Source organism: Bos taurus, chromosome 23 (assembly GCF_002263795.3).
Source record: "Bos taurus isolate L1 Dominette 01449 registration number 42190680 breed Hereford chromosome 23, ARS-UCD2.0, whole genome shotgun sequence".
Taxonomy (NCBI): domain Eukaryota; kingdom Metazoa; phylum Chordata; class Mammalia; order Artiodactyla; family Bovidae; genus Bos; species Bos taurus.
In genome coordinates, this window is record NC_037350.1 from 3,056,020 (window position 1) to 3,077,249 (window position 21,230).

Here is a 21,230-nt window from a genome sequence, read left to right on the forward strand (position 1 = left end):
AGACTTAACAGGGGAAAAAAGAGTATCTATTTCCAAAAAAGATTTGAGGTAATACATATAAAACTTACCAGTAGAAAAAGAAAGGCAAAATCATGAAATGGCATAACCTCAAAAGCTATTAAAATTTTAGTTTTAATTTTTCTAGTATCTAAGACAAAGAGTCAAATTCAAGGCTATATAATATCCTCTGAGAAGCATTTATTATATATACATATGCACTCACTGAACAAATTTATTGAATGCCCACTGTATATCAGGTACAAAATACAACAGTGAGCAAGACAGACATTCTTAGGTTCACTGGTCTTTTTCTCCATTTCCTGAGAATGATGCTAAAAACTCAAGGGGGTAATTAGGTGTCAAGTTTCTTGGCCTTCACTAGCTTCTCACACCAGATTTATCTAATCCTGTCCAGTCCATGGTCTCCCGCAGTCTACTGGGTTCACAAGCACAATAATTCCTCTAATATGCAGCCACCTCTTCCTATGAGCTGGGGCACTAGTGTTACATCGTTAGGAATTTAAAACACTACAAGCTACTCTACACTGTGTTAAAGCTAGATTCTAGGTCAGTGCATTGCCCTAAGATGAATTCAAAGGGATGAAGAAATGTACAGAAAAGCCAAGATGCTCTTAGCAAACAAAGAAGAAAAAGGTGACAAGATTTCTTTTTATGAAAACTTATTACAAAGTTATAGTAATTAAGAATGTGGTACCAGTGCAAATCCGACTGCCAGTGCAGGAGATGCGGGTTCGATCCCTGGGTTGGGAAGATCCCCTTAAGAAGGAAATGGCAACCCGCTCCAGTATTCTTGCCTGGGAAATCTCAGTCCATTGGGTCGGGTACCAAAGAATCGGACACGACTTAGTGACTAAACTACAACAAACCAGCCCAAGAACTGGTGAACAGACCAAAGAGGCAGCACCGACAGCTCTATGGAAACCTGATCGATTACACGGGCAGCCTTGCAGAATGGTGGGGCAAGGTGGGGTTTTCAATACATGATGGAGGGAAACTGGTAGGCCACATGGAAAAAAAATAAATTTATCCCCACCTTATGGAATATACAAAAATACAGTTCAGATTTACTGTGTATTAACTGTGTAAGAGCAAAGGTGGAACAACAAACAGCAAAGAACATGGGACTATGTTCAGGACCTTAGTGTAGGGAAAGAATTAAACAGGATTCAAAAACATTATGAAAAAGAATGGTACTTCGGAATGCATTAAAATTCCTTTAATCCATCAAAAGGAGAGTGTAAAAAGACAAGACATAAAGAGAAAATATTTGCAATACACAGATCTTATACCTAAAAAGATTTTCAACCCAGAAAAATCAGTAAAAAGATAGTCAAAACTCAAGAAACCTGCAAAGACACTGGCAAAAGATGTCAAAAGGTCAAATAAACATTAATCATCAGAAAAATGTAAATTCAAACCACAAAAAAATGCCTACCACTAGGTAAAATTAAAAAGACCAATAATTCAATGATTAGTGAAAATGTAGATCAGTAGGAGCTCACACTCACTACTGGAATGAAAAGAAAATTCGAACAACCACTTTTGTAAAAAACCTTGCATAATCTACTAGAGCTGAATGTCAGCAAGTCTCCACCTCAGTATATATTCCTAGAAATGTGGAAATTATTTGCAACAGCCAACCCAATGTCTGTAAGTGATACATGAATTGATTTATGTGTAAAGTTATCTTACAGGTACTGGAAATGAACAAACCAAAGCTACATGCTAACAATCAGATGAATCTGTAAAACAGTGTTAACTAAAGGCATTCAGACCCAAAATATGAGTAATATAGACCATGACTGTGCTGTTCAATGTGATGCACACTGACTATATATGGCTATTTGTGTTCTGATTAACTGAAATTAAGTGAGGGGGATGCTTCTAGGGAACTGACCATTGTGGGCTGAATTGTGCCCCCCTCAAGATATGTTCTTACCCTGGTATGCGTGAATGTGACCTAATTTGGAAATAGGGGGTCTTTGTGAGTGTGACCAAGTTAAGATGAGGTCACTAGGGTGAGCCCTAATTCAACATGACTGACGTCCTTATTGGAAGAAAATGCCACGTGAAGATGGACACACAGGTAGATGGTCCCGTGATGATGGACGCAGAGACAGATACATCTACAAGCCAAGGAATGCCTGCTGTTGGGTAAGGGAGTTAGAGAAGGCAAGGTTCAGAAAAAGATGGAAGCCGGCACTTTACAGGAACAGATCACCTTAAATGAGGCGAGAAGGGGCAGCAGTCAGATTAGTGAGCTGCTGCACTAACCCAAGAAAAGAGTAAGTATATATAGGCATATGTGTGGAAATCTACTGTCTTAAGGGGGCCTGTTCTTCTCCAAGGTTGTTCGGAGTAGTTATCTCTTGAACAGCTGGGGCAAGGAATTTTGGAGATCGGCCAGAGGCTGGACCGGCTGGAAGCTGGGCATAACCAACCTAATGTCCATTTTCCCTTTGGGTGATAGAGTTCTTTGTTTTGCATAGAATAGTGGGGAGGACCTGGAGGGGAGTTTTAACTCCAGGCTACCTCGAGCCATGCAACTTTCCTTCACCTACAGTTGACATTAACAACCAGAATCTGGGAGCAGGACCATGGCCCTACCAACAGCTTGACCTTAGATGGGTGAACGCGACGACTGTGAGACAATTTCTATTGTTTTAAGCCACCTCGTTTGTAGTACTTAGGTGAGCAGCCCCAGGAAATCAACCCACTGGTAATACTCTTTTTTAATCTGAAAGATGGTCACCTGTTTTGCGAGATGTTTTGTACAATTTCTGTGTGTATTATATACACATATACACACACAGAGAACCAAAAATCTGGAGGACCAGGGTATAAGTTGGGGAAAAGGATCAGAGCTGAAGTGTTCCAGAGTCCTTTTATTGTTTTATGGAGGCAGACAACATGTACATACACTTTAGTCTTTAAGTTACATATAAAAAATGTGATAAAATGCCAAGGTAACCACAGAAAGAACAGAAACAAATACACAGGATACACACCAACTTGAAAAAACAAAGAGGAAGCTAAGAATGAAATTGCAGAAGTAAATACAAAAACATTAATATCTCACAGTGAACTTACAGGAATTAAACTTGCCAGTTAGAATGGATAAAAACGAAAGCAACTAAATGGTTCCACTTCCAATAAACTTCCACTCTAACAGTAGAGTAGCTTATATTGGGGAGAAGGCAATGACACCCCACTCCAGTACTCCTGCCTGGAAAATCCCACGGACTGAGGAGCCTGGAAGGCTGCAGTCCATGGGGTTGCTGAGGGTCGGACACGACTGGGCGACTTCACTTTCACTTTTCACTTTCATGCAATGGAGAAGGAAATGGCACCCCACTCCAGTGTTCTTGCCTGGAGAATCCCAGGGACGGGGGAGCCTGGTGGGCTGCCGTCTATGGGGCTGCACAGAGTCGGACACAACTGAAGCGACTTAGCAGCAGCAGTAGCAGCTTATTGGATTAATTCTCCCCTAGATAACAATTATAAACTATTTTAAGGCACTAAAGAACAATAAAAATCAGGTAGAAATAGGACCGAAGTTAATTATTGAAATAAATGAATTACACAGGGCTAAATATGCAGCTTTACACCTTGTTTCTCATTTGCCTTAGGGCATGCCGACATCCCTGTGAAACAAGATGCAAACTGAGGAGTCAGACAGATGACAGAGGGTGCGAAGGGGAGGTGGTGGCAGGAGGGTAGGAACAGCAGAAAGAGATCCCAGCAGAAATGAGAAAGTAACAGAAGAGGATCCTCCGAATCTACAAATCGTTGGCTGACTTCTGAACTCTGCATACACGAGAAAGGAGCCGAGATTCTCGTGAGAAACAGCAGTCGGAAAGCTAAAAGAAGCAAGCGACTGCTGCCTGCTGTGGCGGAGAGAGAGTTTGGTGTCCGAGTCCAGCAAGTTAACTACCTACAAGAAAAAAAAAATTCCTCAGAGGAAGTTAACAGTATTCTGAGAATCTATAATTTACATCACAAACATCCAGCATACATCAAAAATCACGTGACTTGCAAAGAAAGAAGAAATGTGCCGCACAGTCAAGAGGAAGAGCAGACAAAAGAAACTGACACACAAGATAATCAAGCTACTGATTGGGATTAGCAGAAAAGAGATTTTAAGAAAAGTTAAAACTATTTTCAAGGACATAAGGTTGAGTGGATAAGAAATCTCAACAGAGAAATAAAAACTATTAAAGAGAAAACACAAGTTTTGAAACTGAAAATTTACTAAGTCAGCTTAACACTGGAGGTGGCAGAAGACTGAATAATAAACTTGAAGACTGGACAACAGAAGTGATCAAATATGAAGAAAAGAGAGAAAGAATACTGGAAGAAGATGACAAACCTGTGGGTAAATCTAAACCACAGAACATGCATAACTGGAGTTCCAAAAGAAAAGCAGACAGAAAGTGGGACAAACAATTGTGAAGAAATAATTGGGGGAAACTTATAAACTTAGAGATAACATGAAGCTAAGGAAACTCCAAGTAGATACAAAGATAGCTACATCCAGGGACATTACCAAAAACTGCTAAAATCCAAAGACAAAGAGGAAATATTAATAGCAATAAGAGGGAAAAAATGACATACGTGCATATAGGGGAGCAATAATAGAAATTATGGTCATTTGTCAGGACAAACAAAGGAGGCTGGCCACAAAACAAGAAAATGGAGCTCCAGCTCTAAAGTGCTGAAGAAAAAAACACTAGTTAACCAGAATTCTAAAGCCAGAGAAAATATACTTCAAAATTAAAGGGAAAATAAAGATATTTTCATAAATGAAACAATATTCAACACTAGCAAAACTGCATTACATTAATATAAAACAGGACAGGAAATTCTTTAGGCTGAAGAAAAAGGACATCAGATAGAAACCATAATCTACTGGAAAGAATGAAAGGTCATTTGAAATGGTAACTATGTGGATAAATATTAAAAACTCTATTTCTTCTTTCCTTTCTTTAAAACTCAAAGCAATGTTTAGAGCAAAAAATAATATTTTCTTATAGTGTTTATAACAAAAGCCAAAGTATATATCTCATAACCGAGCAACCATAAAAAACTGGACAGATTGTCAGAGTAAATCAAAAAGTAAGATCAAACTTAGAGACGTAGTTTCAAATTCAGAATCAGATTTAGAGACGTAGTTTCAAAACAAAGATATAAATAGACTGAAAATAAAAGAATGGAAAAATATACACTGTGTCAATATTAAGCATAAGAAAGCTTGAGTAGCTATATTAATATCAAACAAAAACATTTTATGATAAAAGGTATTACCAGAGATAAAGAACAGTTCATAGTATCATAACGCTAAACAGATCAGTTTAGCACACATCAGAAATGTATATGCAACTAAAAACAGAACTTCAAAACACAAAATAACTAAAGAGAAAAAGTAAATCTACAATCCTTGATGAAGAAGCTCACTGTTACTACTGTGGTAACTGATAGGTTAACTAGATAAAAAAAAAATCACTGAGGATGAAGATCTGATATTATCAACCACCTTGACCTAACTGACAATCAAAAACAGAAATACATTCAAGTGCATACAGAATATTCATCAAGACAGACCACAGGTTGAGACACGAAAGTCTCAATAAATATCAAAAGTTTTAAATTTTACAGAGTATATTCTCTTACCACAACAAAATTAAATTAGAAATAATAAGACATTCAAATATTAATATTTGTAAATTCAACAATATATCTAAAGAGTCAATAGATCAAAGGAGACAATATAAGGAAAATTAGAAAATATTTCAAACTGATAGCAAAAACATGAAAATTTGTGGAACACAGTCAGTTCAGTCACTCAGTTGTGTCCAACTCTTTGCCACCCCATGGACTGCAGCACGCCAGGCTTCCCTGTCCATCACCAACTCCTGGAGTTTACTCAAATTCATGTCCATTGAGTTGGTGATGCCATGGGGACCATCTCATCCTCTGTCGTCCCCTGCTCCTCCTGCCTTCAATCTTTCTCAGCATCAGGGTCTTTTCCAGTGAGTGAGTTCTTCATGTCAGGTGGCCAAAGTATTGGAGTTTCAGCTTCACCATCAGTCCTTCCAATGAATATTCAGGATTGATTTCCTTTAGGATGGACTGGTTTGATCTCCTTGCAGCCCAACAGACTCTCAAGAGTCTTCTCCAACACCACAGTTCAAAAGCATCTATTCTTTTGACACTCAGCTTTCTTTATAGTCCAACTCTCACATCCATCCATGACTACTGGGAAAACCATAGCTTTGAGTAGATGGACCTTTGTTGGCAAAGTAATGTCACTGCTTTTTAATATGCTGTCTAGGTTGTGGAACACAGTAAAAAGTAGAAAGCTGACAAACTACAGTCTGTGGGCCAAATCCAGTCCACCAGTAACTTTTGTAAACTTCACTGTATACTTGACACTCCTTTGTTTATGTATTGAGAATAGCTGCTTTCATGCTATAATAGCAGAGTTGAGTAACTAACAGAGACCACAGGAACTACAAAGCCTAAAATATTTACTATCTAGTATTTTACAGAAAAAGCTTAAAGCTTGCTTATCCTGGCTTAGAGGGAAATAAACATCTTTAAATGTTTACATTTAAAAAATAAGGAAAAAAAATTCAATCAACAGTCTAAATGTCACATTAAAAAGCTATAAAAGATGACAAAATTTAAGCTCAAAGTAGAAGGAAGGAAATAATAAAGAGCAGAAATCAATGAAATGGAGAGCAGACCAAAAGGAGAGAAATTATCAACTAAAAACAGTTCACTCTTTGAAATGATCAAATAAACTGATAAACTTCAAGTTAGTGAAGAGGAAAACAAAAATTACCAATATTAGGGGAAAAATGAGATGATATCATCAGCAATCCTAAGGAAATAAAAAGTATATAATAAAGGAATACTACTATGAACAACTTCACACTGGTACATTTGACCATCAAGGTAAAATGGACAAATTTCTCGCAAAACATCATTCTCCAAAACTGACATGAAGAAGAAGAACAGGTCCTAGAGTGAATTTTCAACAAATCAGTGGAATAGGTAGCTCCAAACACCCGTCCTTCCACATACAACACTGAAATACACGCCTAAACTGTTGGGCAGAAACAACTTTCTCAAAAGTTTGGAAAATCCTCAAAGGGTCACAGCAACGAAGCAAACACTGAATCCAGACAAAGATCACACAAACACCAGTATGGGGACTGCCCTGGTGGTGAAGTGGATAGGAATCTACCTGCCAATGCAGGGGACACGGTTCCATCCCTATCTAGGAAGATTCCACACGCCTCAGAGCAACTAAGCCCACGCACCACAACCACTGAGCCTGTACTCCACAGCAAGAGAAGCCAGCGCAATGAGAGGCCCGTACACAGCAGTGACGAGTAGCCCCTGCTCACTGCAACTTGAGAAAGCCCACACAAAAGCAACAGAGACCCAGTGCAGCCAAAAACAAATAATTAAAAAAACAAACAAACAAACAGTGGGAAAGCCTAGTGGTATCTGCACTTGCCCTTTCCCCACCACCTCACTATCCCTCCCTGCAGCAGCCCATACTCCTGGTGTGGGACCCTCGTCCCTGGCTCCAGGCAGAGCAGAGCAGAGCAGAAGTCACAACTTACTGCTTTTGTTCTATCCTGTATCTGAAGGCATCGTCTATTTTACAAGCTCAGGCCCCACACCGGGCAGAAAAGCAGTCTGCGTGGCTCAGAAACACTGTAAGGCAGACAAAAAGCCCATGGCCTGGGGTAAAAGATGATGGGTGAGACATACAATAGAACACCTAATATCTGGGAGGAAAAGCCATGAAGCAAATTTCCTTGGGAAATTAGGGCATTCAAAAGCACCTCTGTGTCCTGGGGAATTCAGTAACCAGGCACATACCCAGTACAGGATGCACGCTCAGAAAATGCCTGAGAAGACACTGAGCCTTCGCCACTGGCTGGTCTGCAGGCTCAGTGCACGCTTGCGTGCTAAGTCACTCCAACTGTGCTGGACTCTTTGGCCTGCCAGACTCCTCCGTCCATAGGATTTCCCAGGCAAGAATACCGGAGGGGGTTGCCATTTCCTCCACCAGGGGATCTTCCCGACCTGGGGATGGAACCTGAGTCTCCTGTGGCTCTTGCAGTGCAGGCAGATTCTTTACCACTGTGCCACCAGGCTCAGTGCACAGCTGGCTAAATGTTGAAGGTGCTAGCACACAGCTGAAGCTCAGGAGAGATTGTTGTTTGCTCCTGGTATTCAAAGAAATCTCTGTCAAAACAATAGTTGAAAACAAGCTAAAGGAACAGAGACTTCAGTAACCAAAAATGACAAGGAGTACAGTTTTTGCAAAAATAATCTGGAACTAAGCACATGGACAATTACAGCCTTTGACAATCACAAACAGCACACCAAGGGGAAGACAGAGAATCTGATTTCCAAAGTACTACATTATAATATTTGCACATCCAATTTTCATCAAAAACACAAATAATACAAAGAAACAGTAAAGTATACAAAGTGAAAAAAATTGCATTAAATTGTCCCTGAGGACACCTAGATATTGAATTTACTAAACAAAGACTTTAAACCAGCTGTCTTATGTTCTAAGACCTAGAGTAAACCATGAGCAAAGCAGTAAAGGAAATTGTGAAAACAATGTATGAACAAAATAGAATATCATAAAGAGGTGGATATTATGAAAGGCCACCAAATAGAAATTCTGGAGCTGAAAAGTACAACTAAAGTGAAAAATCTGTTACAGGAGTTTAACAAAATTAAGCAGATAGAAAAAAGAATCAACAGAGTTTAAATGTCCCAAATTTGATAAAAGACATGAATCTACACATCCAAGAAGCCCAACAAACTCCAAACAGGAGAAACTCAAAGAGATTCATGTTGAAGACATGTTACAGTTAAACTGTCAAAAGCCAAAGTCAACAGAAGCAGCAAGAGGAAAGCAACTCATCACGTGTAAGCCGTTTCTAATAAGACGAACAGCTTATTTCTCATAAAGATCATGGAGGCCAGAAGACAGTGAGAGAACATATTTAAAATGCTATAAGAAAAAACAAACAAAAATCTGTCAAGTAAGAATTCTGTATCTACAAAGAATGGAGGAGTAATCAAGACTTTCCCAGACAAAAACTAAAGGAATCTGTTATTAGCAAATCTGCCCTCCAAGAGATGCTAAGGGAATCCTTCAGGTTGAAATGATAGGAAATTAGACAGTGATTCAAAGCTACATGAAGAAATATAGAACACTTACAGCAAATATGTCCTTGTTTTTCTCTGTTATGGCTAAGTCTGTATTTCCCTTATTCTCTTTTCTGTCTGCCTTTATTTCATTCTCTTTGAAAGAGAGGTAATATGACTAAATAAGAAAGAACTCAGCAATAGGAGTTAGAAGGCCTATACTAAATCATGCTCCACTCATTTGGAGGCTATGAATCTGAAAGCAAATTACTAAATGTTTGAAGACTAAGTTTTTATGAAAAATAGGAGAAATATTCTGACTCTTATAGGTTGTTAAAATTAACAGCACTTTTAAATGTGTTAGGTTTTTTTCATATACAATTCAAGTAAAAACTGAACACAGTAGTCTCTTCTTTCTCTGTTCTTTAAACTGGCCACAGAGTTATACTGTTTTACTGTTTACGTTATAGTTTTACTATTTGTTATAATATTAATAATTGTACTGACAACTGCTATTAGTTGAAGGAACTCTAAGGCAAACTGATGACATTTACAGAAAGATGGTTTTACATTAGCAGCAACCCACATATTGCTGTCTTTTACTTCTTTTCCAGGGATTTGGGTCAGAATACCTCTATTGAACATGTATACTTCAGAGCAGACCTTATGCTATGCTATGCTATGCTAAGTCACTTCAGTTGTGTCCGACTCTGTGTGACCCCATAGACGGCAGCCCACCAGGCTCCCCCGTCCCTGGGATTCTCCAGGCAAGAACACTGGAGTGGGTTGCCATTTCCTTCTCCAATGCATGAAAGTGAAAAGTGAAAGTGAAGTCGCGCAGTCGTGTCTGACTCCCAGTGACCCCATGGACTGCAGCCTACTAGGCTCCTCCGTCCATGGGATTTTCCAGGCAAGAGTACTGGAGTGGGGTGCTGTTGCCTTCTCCACAGAGCAGACCTTAGGTGCAGGTAAACAGTGAATACTGGTAATAATCACCATCATGGGGAATTCCCTGGTTCCATGCTTTCACTACTAAAGGTGTGGGTTTGATCCCTGCTTGGGGAACTAAGATTCCCACAAGCAGCAGCAACCAATTCAGTACTGCTTACCATGTGCCAGGCTACTCCAGTAAGGCAGGTATACTAGTATTTCTGTTTTTAAAACTGAGGAAACTGACACACAGTGAAGTTAAGGGACTTGGAAAATATTATATCACTCAGAGACCAAAGCTGAGACTACCCAGGATCTTTATAATGGGCTTGGGTAGTTAAAGACTCTGACAGGTCTACAGAGAATAACAAAGATTGAGATAATCACAGCGGGGGGAGAGGAGGCCACAAAAGAAAACTGCCTTTTCCCAGGGCAAAGTCACAAGCAAATTGACCCTGCTTTTTACCACCCATTTGTCAGGCTTTTAAAATGCTGTGTTGAGGAGAGAAGGAATGAGAGGAGATTGGAGAAGTTTTGCTATTGGGTTTGGACTAGAACATCACTTTGCTTCCATGGTGCAGAGTCAACTCAATCACCCAATATTCTCCAGCCAAATGGTTTCTGTCTTAATTTCCTTAATCCAGTTATAGGGAGCTGGGTCCTAGCAGCCCTAACTTATTTTGTTTGTTAGAAGTGTATTCATTCAACGATCATTTAGTGCTAAAACCCTGTGCTAGTTGTTACTGAAATAAAGATAAATAAAACATGATCCTACTCCTTGAATGGCTCACAGTCTGGTGGGCATGAGAAATACAAACAAAAAAATGTTTAAACCAGAGGGAGTCTGGAGATGGGAGCCGCTAGCTTTCTCTAAAGATGGAAGATCTAAGAGGCAGTGATCATACAAAACTGTCTACAAAGTGGCAATTCAACCTAAGAGATGATATTTGAGCTGGTTCTTGCTGGGTGAAAAGGAAGGGAAAGGAAGGCATTGGAGGCAAGTACAGAGGAGGCCACCGCTCAGTAACTTAGAGTGGACACTGTGTGCTTCTCATACTCATTTTACATAAAGCAGGAAATGAAAACACACGTGACACCACTTTGATTTTCTTGGGATTAGAGTATTATATCTCTGCTTCATAGGACAGTTAATTAAAAGTTTAAAGTATCTTTACTTGAATCCACTAATGTAATACTTTTTCCAAACTAAGACGTGATAAAAATGTAAAAACTCTCAAAATCTCCCAGTCATAAAAAGTGTAACATAGATACAAAATGCTAGAAATTCTGATACATATTCAGTGATACAGATCTCAGATTTCCTGGGTTAGCTAGGAGCCCACAGGACTGTGGATGTTTTTCAAGTGTGGTTATTTAAAAGTTATCATTTTATTTGGCATTTTCCATGGGATTAGTCATGGGTAGTAAGTGAAGACTGTGAAGTCTTAAGTACTTAGGTGCTCAGTGGTATTTCTCTTTTCGTGGACTTCATAAACAACTTAGCTGGCAGTTTCTGTTTAAAACTCACAAACGTTCTTTCATCTGTTTAACCTGTCATTATGTGGCTGCTTAGCACCGAGCCAGACCTCGCAAGACCATGTTGGGAAAACAAGCTGGTCAGAAAACTTGCTTCCAATTAAGCTGTTGACTTACTGCCGATTTTGTTTAACTAATGAATTTTGACTATATGAAAGATCAGTCTTCTCTGAATAGAATCTTCCCTGAAAAGAATCAATTGCACTGCCAGACTCAATTCCCTACCCGAGACAGCACACAGTGTGCTCCTAGTCAGATCCATCGTACTCTAGAGCAGCGCCTGCAAACAGAAGCGCAGCAGCGGGCCATTCCCTGTGCCCGTTTTGCCACGCCTCCTTCCCTAAGTATACATTCCACTCTCAAGTCTCCACCAACCACCACATTGGAACGTATATTAAGACTCCTACTGTGGCAATTCCCTGGGGGTCCAGTGGTTAAGACTCCATGCTTCCACAGCAGAGGGCATGGGTTCCATCCCTGGTTGAGGAACTAGGATCCCACATGCTGTGTGGCGTGGCCAAAAAAAAAAAAAAGACTCCTACTATCGTTCCTGAATGTTAAAGATGCTAATATGAGAGTTTCAACTTTCAGTAAGCTTATTTTCCAAAATCCTGTTGTTTCATTTCCTGCCCAGGATTATGAAAAAGCACAATCTGTTACGGAAAACCCACAGTAAAAGCTGGGACTTACATCACAACCAAACAGTGGCAGCTGGTAAATGATTTGATGTGAAGTGATATAAAAAGTTCTCTTAAACCTATGAAGGGAAACATACCTAATTTATAGAAAAAATCTTGTAATACTCAGATATAAGTGCTTGCTTTCATAGTTTCACTGCATAACTTTTAATATTTTTAATTTAATACTATTTAAATAAAAATTAGGAAACCAAAATCCTTTCTTAGCCCCAGGACAGCAACCTTTTTCTGCAAAGGGTCAAAAAATAATTATTTTAGGTTTGGTTGCAGGATGGGGCAGGATGTATACCATTTGTGTCACAACTAATGCTCTTGTGGTGAGAAAGCAACAGCACAGACCATACTTACACAAGAGTGTGGACAGGCTCCGGTAAAACCTCATTCATTCTAGTCCCTAAATTATCTTACACAAGGAAATGCAAACTATCCTTTACATGAAAGAACAGCTTTAAAAAACCAAACAAGACACAGTGCGAGGAGGGGGATGAAGAAAGAGAGGAAGAAATTATAAAACATAGAATCAAGTAGGTGAAGGGTTAACTCCAGTAGGTTACCTTCTGCGGATCTGAATTCTTCTCCCACTGAAGCACTTTTTATACCCAGGTTATCATCACTGTCACATTCTGTAAGGAAGAATCAATAAACGCAAATGTACTTCTGAAAAAGTTACTGTGCCATTAATTTACGTACTCTAAAATGGTATGACTTTCAATGACTCCTCCACTCCTCCCATACCCAAGCTTACTAATTACAATCCATTAGTATTACACATCTTTCCCTAGTTTTTTTTTAAAAATGATTACCAAATACTACTACTTAAATCAAGAAAAAATAAAAATGAATGAAATAGGTAATTCACTTTTAGCTCTATATTCAAAAGATTATTTGAAAAGGTTTTTTTGTATGTTTAGGAAATAAGTTCCAGCATTTTTTTAAAAACTGTAAATTTTAAAAAGCTAATTTATGTGGATCCAGCAAATAAACTCCAAAGTTTCATTTGCATTAAATCATCTTTAAAAGATTTCTTAGTGGTGACAGAAAAAATTCTCCTGTAGTTTGAAAATCATAAGCATTCATCTCTACAGAGATGTAGGTTTATTATTAATAATGCCTCTGCATGCCACAAACTCAGTTGATGTCTTTTATGCTTACTAATGAGAGACCTAAGGCTTTAAAATAATGAATGACAGCCACTTAAAACATGAACATGGTACCATCAGGGACCTGGCTTTCACTTTCACTACATTTAAATCAATTTCTATCAGAGTGACTGAATCAGGGTTTAAATAACTGAATACAAATCATATGGACATATATATATGAAAACATGTAAAATCCTAAAATATACATTTAAAAATTAATCAATTTACCATAGTCTACAAATAGAAACCACTGTATAACTCTTACATTCCTTTAGTGCAAAAATTTGTTATGTCATCTTTTGCTGTTCCAGCAAAAACAATGTTTTTTTCTACAATATGTTATATACACTTACTACTTCAAATATTTCAAGCTATGTCTTAGTGAAATAAAACATTATATTTACAATTTGAAGAACAGAAAAATTAATTCTTCAAACATTAGGAACAAAGAAAATGCCCAAGCTTTCCATTATTATAATTCAAAGTCAAGGCCAGTCAAAAGCAGTGTGTTGTAACTGGTCTAAATAACCCATCACTGCAGTGAAGGCCTATGTAGTCCTGGCCTACACAGGGCTATGAGTTTGACACTAGGTTGTAAACATTTTTAAAGGTTTCTTTTGCCTCAATCAGCACCACCCATAGAACAGAGAAAATCATGAATAATTTTTTCTGTCTTCAGTACCTTGCATAGAATTAACTGTACCATACGGAAAGAGGCAGACAGAAGCTCAGAATTAGACTTAACAGCTATTTCACATAATGCCTATTCAACAGGGCACGCCACTGCTTCAGTCGCCTACACTTTCACAGCAGGGTAAACTTATTGCTCAGTTTTTAAGATGGCTTTAGAAACCTGTGTAATTGGTACCAACCTCCATCCCACTCATTTCAAAATGAAGACACAAAGCAAAAAAATACAACAAAGTCCCAGGGTCATAAACCAGGTGGCCACGGACTGTGTTCAGATTCAACAAAAACCATCTTGAAACATACTATGCTTTAAAGAGACTTAACTAAAGTCTTTAAACAGTAAACAGACTTTACTAAAGTCTGTTTTCAATTTAAATTCAGTAATTCATAACAGCCTATACTCTAGTTCACCCTTGTATTACTGAAGAAAAACTATTCTAGGAAAGTTCAAACTTTATATAAAATTCAAAGGAAGATGTTTAATTACTGAAGAACTATAAAAACCTGAATACACAAAACTGTTTTTAAAGAGAAAATCTTACATAAAGCAAATCAATATTGTTGAACTAACCTATAAGATAATGTCAAGTTCTTTACACAAACAGATCTTTAAGAGCTTATATAAAAACAAGTAGCAGTTATTTTATCTTACAAAGAGCGTGACAACCAGGAGCAACATCACACAGTGCAAATAAAAATGCTGCTGACATGGTTCCTTTGACTCAAGCAGCCCTCACAAACGGTGACTGCAATTCTACAATCAAAAGAAAGAAAACAGGGCTTCCTAGTTGACTTACAAAAGATCCTGGGGAACTTACAAAAGATCCTGGGGAACTTACAATGACAAGTTGGCTATGTTTGACAATCAGCTTACTTTTTAAAGGACCAGAATGCACAATCAAATCTTTTTATCTTCTACAAAAAGAAAAAGCATCTTCCTGTTATTTTTTTAAGCACTCATAGTTGGTATCTACACATGCTCTGCAAAGTCATTAGACTGTAGCACAGCGTCTCTCATCTTCATTCTTCAAGGACGTGGTAAGAGCCAACAACGCACACTAGACTCTCTAACATAAAACTGGGGCTTCGCATCAGTGAAAACCTGTCTCCGCAGATGATGGCTGTCTGGCCCTAGGCAGCTATTTCAACATTTCTGGGCCTCTGTTCTGTCATGTACAAAAGGAGAAGACCTAACATATCCCACCTCACAGTGCTGCAAGGAGGAGTAAACACGCGGAAGAAGTTCTTTGAATGTTATAAACCATCTTCAACACTACAAATACAAAAAACACCTAGCATGGCAGCCGGCATACAGTAGGTCCTCAATAAAAAGATTAGTTCCCTTTTTCTTCTTTAAAACAACACTGAAGTGACAAGTGATGTCTGCATCTTTGAAATATGAGGCCTGAGTTAGAATGAACACATATTTGTGAATAAGATGTGAAAGGTTTAAAAAAAGAAAAAGCCTACCAGGCTCCTCTGACCAGGATCACTACAAAGCATCCATGTATCTTGGTAAACTTTTAAAAAGTGACAATCAGTACTAAAATAGAACTAATAGAACGATAAGGGGCCCATGGGTGTCAACTCAGGACAGGTTAGTATCGTTACATGTCTCCACAGGGATATGCATATACTGTAATCAAAGTGCTGCTGCTGGAGCCCTGATGCACAGGAGACTGAGTTTACAGGGCAGAAACCATGACACATTCAAATCTTAATCTTAACTTAAAGCCTCATCCTGCTACAGAGAGTAAATGATTTACCCCAAACAGTACCCACAGTAATATTCCGCCCCTGTGAGAGTGCGGGGACCGCACTCTCACCGACCGCGAGGTCTGTGCACTGAGAAATGCTTCTCAGTTCTAATGCATATTAAATACCATTTCTTACCAAAAACTCTTATTATTCTTAAGGCCATTTGTTAGGAAAGGTGAAGGAATAAAGTTACCCACAAAAATCACTGGTCTTTGATTTTCTAATCAGTTATAAAGTTTATTGTTTGGCCACTTAATTTTAATAATTTTCATTACTTTTAAAATGCATTGGCTATAGCACATGAAAAGATGCTTATTTGGAAAATGGAAATGAAGAGCAAAATGAGATACCACTGTGTACCCATTAGGATGGTTATCATCAAAAACAAAAATCAGAAAATAACAATTGTTGGCAAGGATGTAGAGAAACTGAAGCCTCATGACCTATTGGTGGGAATGTAAAATATTATAGTCCATGTGGAAAATAATATGGAGGTTTCTCAAAAAATTAGAATAGAGTTACCATGTTACCTAGCAACCACACTTCTGGGCATATACTCACAGAAACTAACGGAGGGTCTGGAAGAGACGCCTGCCCCCATGCTTACAGCAACATGACTCACAACAGCTAAAGCATGAACACGCACCAAGTGACCACCAATGGGTAAACAGATAGCAAAAGGGGGCACAGACATACAACGGAGCACTACTCAGCCTTAAAAAGGACCCTTCGACACAGGCTATAACATGGGTAAAACCTGAGGAAACGTTTTCCTCAGTGAAATAATAAGCCAGTCACAAAAACAGAAAGGCTGCATGATTTCACTTACAGGACACACTCAGGGTAGTCACATTCATAGACAGGAGACAGAATGCTGGCTCCCCACGGGCTGGGGGAAGGACAGTGGGGAGTTACTGTTTAATGGGCATGGGGTTTCAGTTGTCAAGACGAAAGGAGTTCTGGGGATGGATGGTGGTGATGGCCACACAGCAATGTGAATGCAGTTAACACCATACAACAGGTTTCCCAGGTGGCTCAGTGGTAAAGAATCTGCCTTCAATGAAGATCTGGGTTCGATTCCTGGGTTGGGACGATCCCGTGGAGAAGGAAATGGAAACTCATTCCAGTATTTTTGCCTGAAAAATCCCATGAACAGAGGAGCCTGGCAGGCTACAGTCCATGGGGTCACAAAGAGGCGGACGTGACTGAGTGACTTCACACAAACACACCTCGCAACTGGACATTTCAGAATGGTTAACATGGTAAATCTTACATGTGAAAGTGTTAGCTGCTCAGTCGTGTCCAATTCTGCAACCCCACAGACTGTAGCCCCCCAAGCTCCTCTGTCCATGGAATTCTCCAGGCAAGAATACTAGAGTGGGTAACCATTCCCTTCTCCAGGGTATCTTCTCAACCCAGGGATCAAACCTGGATCTCCTACATTGCAGTTGGGTTCTTAACCATCTGAGTCATCAGGGAAGCCCCAAAGCATGTATATTTTGGTTCAATTAAAAAAAGAAAACAGTGGAGAGAAAATCTAAAAAATATATATATAGTCGCTGGGAATCATGTTTCCTTTTTATGGTATTAATGATTAATAATACCTACTATTTACTGAGCACCTATGTGCTTTCTGGGCTTCCCTTATAGCTCAGCTGGTAAAGAATCTGCCTGCAATGCAGGAGACTCTGGTTCGACTCCTGGATTGGGAAGATCTGCTGGAGAAGGTATAGGCTACCCACTCCAGTATTCTTGGGCTTCCCTTGTAGCTCAGCTGGTAAGAATCCGCCTGCAATGCAGGAGACCTGGGTTCGATCCCTGGGTTGGGAAGATCTGCTCGAGAAGGGAAAGGCTACCCACTCCAATATTCTTGGGCTTCCCTTGTGGCTCAGCTGGTAAAGAATCCACCTGCAATGCAGGAGACCTGGGTTCGATCCCTGGGTTGGGAGGATCTGCTGGAGAAGGGAAAGACTACCCCCTCCAGTATTCTGGCCTGGAGAACTCAATGGACTATACAGTCCACGGGGGTGCAAAGAGTTGGACTCTAGACACTATACATGTCACTAATTCTTACAGACTTATAGATATGAAAGTGAGACTCACAGAAAGTTGAATATCTTTACCTGAAATCACACTGCTAGGAAGCAGCTACCTTAGCATTTGAACAAATGCCCATGGCCTTCTTTATACACTGCATCGCCTCTGTTTATTTATCACAAAAATTCAAAATAAAGTACACGTGCCCCCAAAGAGCAGTAAGTTCAAACGAGCACTGACTATGAATAAATGATTTTAAAAATATGTAGAGTATAAGAAATATTCATAAAAGAACTTCAGTATATAACAATAACCTACACCTTACCTCTAACCCTAACATACCCATGCAGACCTATTTATATGCAGCTTTCACTCCAAATAAAGTTGAAAGAAAGGCAAAATCATAACAGCTCTCAATACCAAAGCAATGCTCCCAAGAGCAGTAGGAGGAAGACAAGGGGGTTGGCCTAGGTGGCAAAGGTGAAAATTAAATATTTTATGAGATTATTACATAGATGTTTTTAAGGATCGGGGAAGGGATGATAAAAGAATGGAAGAAAAAGTGGTTAAAAAAAGCCACGGACACAGGGAATTCTACTCAGTACTCAGTAACGCCCTGTATGGGAAAAGAATCTACAAAAGAGGATTTACAGGTATATGTACAACTGACTCACTTGGCTGTACACCTGAAACTAACACAACATTGTAAATCAACTATACTCCAAGAAAAATATTAATTAACATTTTTTTAAAAAGAAAGAAAAGAAAAAAAAAAGCCACAAACAGAAAAAGCAAGTGAATGAAAACAAAAACTATAGAACAGGAAGATAAAATTCAGTACTACAATATGACATAAATAAGCAAAACAGAGTTGACTTTCCTTTAAAGAGCACAAGTGTGCCAGCAGCTCAATGGCTCCTAACTTTGAATTTATCCATTGCAATGAGTGACCAGAGCAAAGTTCTTCACAACAGATCTTCAATCAAAATGCGGCTCTACATATATGAAATGAAGAAATTAGCAAGGAGGAGGGCATACTTGGGAGATGTAAAGGCAAATAATAAACATTCCAAGAAGTAGTCAGTTTCTCACTGAAGTCAGTCATCAGTATCTTTAAACTCTTTTCATGGCTGCAACTTATTAGGATATTTAAAAACTATTCTTTTATTCTCTCCTACCCACATTTACTTCAGAAATTAAAAAAACAAAAACAAAAAATACCCATCTGGGTCCCTAGAATTATACCCTTTCCTAAATATTGGTTAGTTAAACTGGCCCCCAGCATGCCCATTCACTGAACAATCTCAGAAAGGCAGAGAGAGTGCAGGACAGAGGCTCCTAGTCCTTCAAGGTCATAAAATCGCTCAGGGCTTCGTTCTATTACTGTCAACCTCCTAAATGCTCTTTTTTTTGGTATTGCCATATTTACGGCTTTCTGGTTTCTCCTATAAGCACTTTGCTTTCTGAAAAACTGAAGATAAATTTAGAATTTCCAAAACAAAATGAAGATCCAGATTCTGAGCTTTACAAAACTCTAATAGCATATTTCAAACCATTAAATATACGAATATAAATTTTATCCTTCAGACGAAAAAGGGCTCCAGAAAATCACGAATTCCTTCTCCTTCTAACACACTCAAAATGAAAGCAGACAAGGAATGAAACACAGCAAAAGCATGAGCGCGTGGCAGTTTAGTGAGCAGGCGAGGGCAGAGTGGACAGCAGTTTATTGGCTTCTCTCAGCAGTGAAGTCTCCTCCTTTTGGGCGGTTTGCCCCGAGGCTGCAGCTGCATACCTTTGGTGGTGTCAGATATGCTATTTAACAAGGCACACATCATATCTCCCTCCAAGTGGTGAGGGTTGAGTATATGTGCTGGCCTCTGAGTCTTCTTAAACTGATTCTCTAGCTCCAGAAAACCTTGATCTCCTGAGAGGATGGTGAAAGGAATCTGCTTGGGCAGCTGTTCATCTAGACGGCCAGCCTAAGTTGGAACAAACGGCACACGTCAAATCAGCATCTGTGCTTCCAATCAAGTTACAGCTGTTTCAGAATGAACGCCTACCTAGAAAGGTATATTTCACATGTCCCCTTGCTCCCACTAAAGTATGATATAAAGATCTCATTCACAAATAAAATATATTAATACCATATTTTAAAAATGTAAAGTGCTGCCAATTTTAAGATAAACTGTTTAATGTGCCACTAAGACAGAAAGAAAAAAAGAAGAGGCCCCCATATAAAGGTGGAACAGTAGTAACAGGGCTAAAGTAAGCAAAGTAACAGTAAGGCAAGCAAGCTCAACCTTAAAACTGGCTAGATGGAAAAAGAAATTATCTTGTGGTTTAAAATATAAGCAGCAGTCAACAAATCTACAGAGTAAATTCATGTTATCAGTGTGACACAGAAAAGCTTAAGCAGAAAATTTAATTTAAGCTGGGTCTCAGGTGGGTCATTTCTCCAGGCGACTAGCCGAGACAGAAGCAAATGCAGATTCCACCTGGGCCAACAGTGACTATCACGGGGCGTGCTCATTTCAGATGTTAAATGTGGAAGCGCCTCATGCGTCAGGAGTGACACCTCCTGATCATTTATTCTAGAAACAGTTAAGGTTCTACTGTGCATAGCCGAGGGCTGGCTAGAACTGGGATGAAGCAGTACTGCGTTCTGCATCCCCGCATTCCTGCTCCCAACGGTCTTAAGTAGAACTTGATGCAAAAGGTTTTACACAAAAGACACAGCACTGAAAAGGAATCTACAGTGTCATTACGATTTAAGTGGGAGAATTAATCAAAAGGGTCCTAGATTCACAGCAGATTCTGAATAAAGCAATGACTCACGTGCATACATATGGCGAAATCAGCAGCATCTTTTCTCTTGCTGCAGCGAGGATGCAGGAAGAAGCAGCCGATGCGGTTCAGGTAGTTGTAGACCTTACAGTGGGCCGGGGGCTTCCAGTTGGTGTTTCCCCCTGTCGTGTTTAGAATAATAACAACACTGTTGTTTACAACAGGCATAAACGGAGTCAAATAGAAGAAGCCAGAACAGAAGAGCAGACACAACTGAAAATTCCATAAGGAAAAACAAATACTAGGAAAAAAATGTTTCTAGAAAGAAAGTACCAGAGTAGAAGGCAGAACAGGCAGTTCCAGCACAGGGATCACCAGAGTGCTGCTGAAACCTCAGGAAAGTAGACACCTGCCCCAAACCTGACTAGTAAGCGGAGGACTC

The 21,230-nt window shown here is 39.3% G+C and overlaps 1 protein-coding gene across 3 annotated transcripts in view; it reads right to left on the reverse strand.

Annotated features, from left to right (window-relative positions):
* The window catches only part of ZNF451 (zinc finger protein 451), a 90,247-nt gene that overhangs the window by 3,492 nt on the left and 65,525 nt on the right, over positions 1–21,230 (reverse strand). Inside the window, exons 12-15 of one of the 3 annotated variants that reach the window (XM_010818052.4) lie at positions 20,840–20,970; positions 19,797–19,983; positions 12,929–12,997; positions 2,892–3,955 (exon numbers count right to left, since the gene is read on the reverse strand). In XM_010818052.4, the coding sequence (XP_010816354.1) occupies positions 3,948–3,955; positions 12,929–12,997; positions 19,797–19,983; positions 20,840–20,970 (395 nt within the window). In that variant the 3' untranslated portion in view covers positions 2,892–3,947. Of the gene's footprint in view, positions 1–2,891; positions 3,956–12,928; positions 12,998–19,796; positions 19,984–20,839; positions 20,971–21,230 lie in introns of those variants that run through there. The other 2 variants (NM_001192684.1, XM_010818053.4) reach the window with 2 other exon arrangements.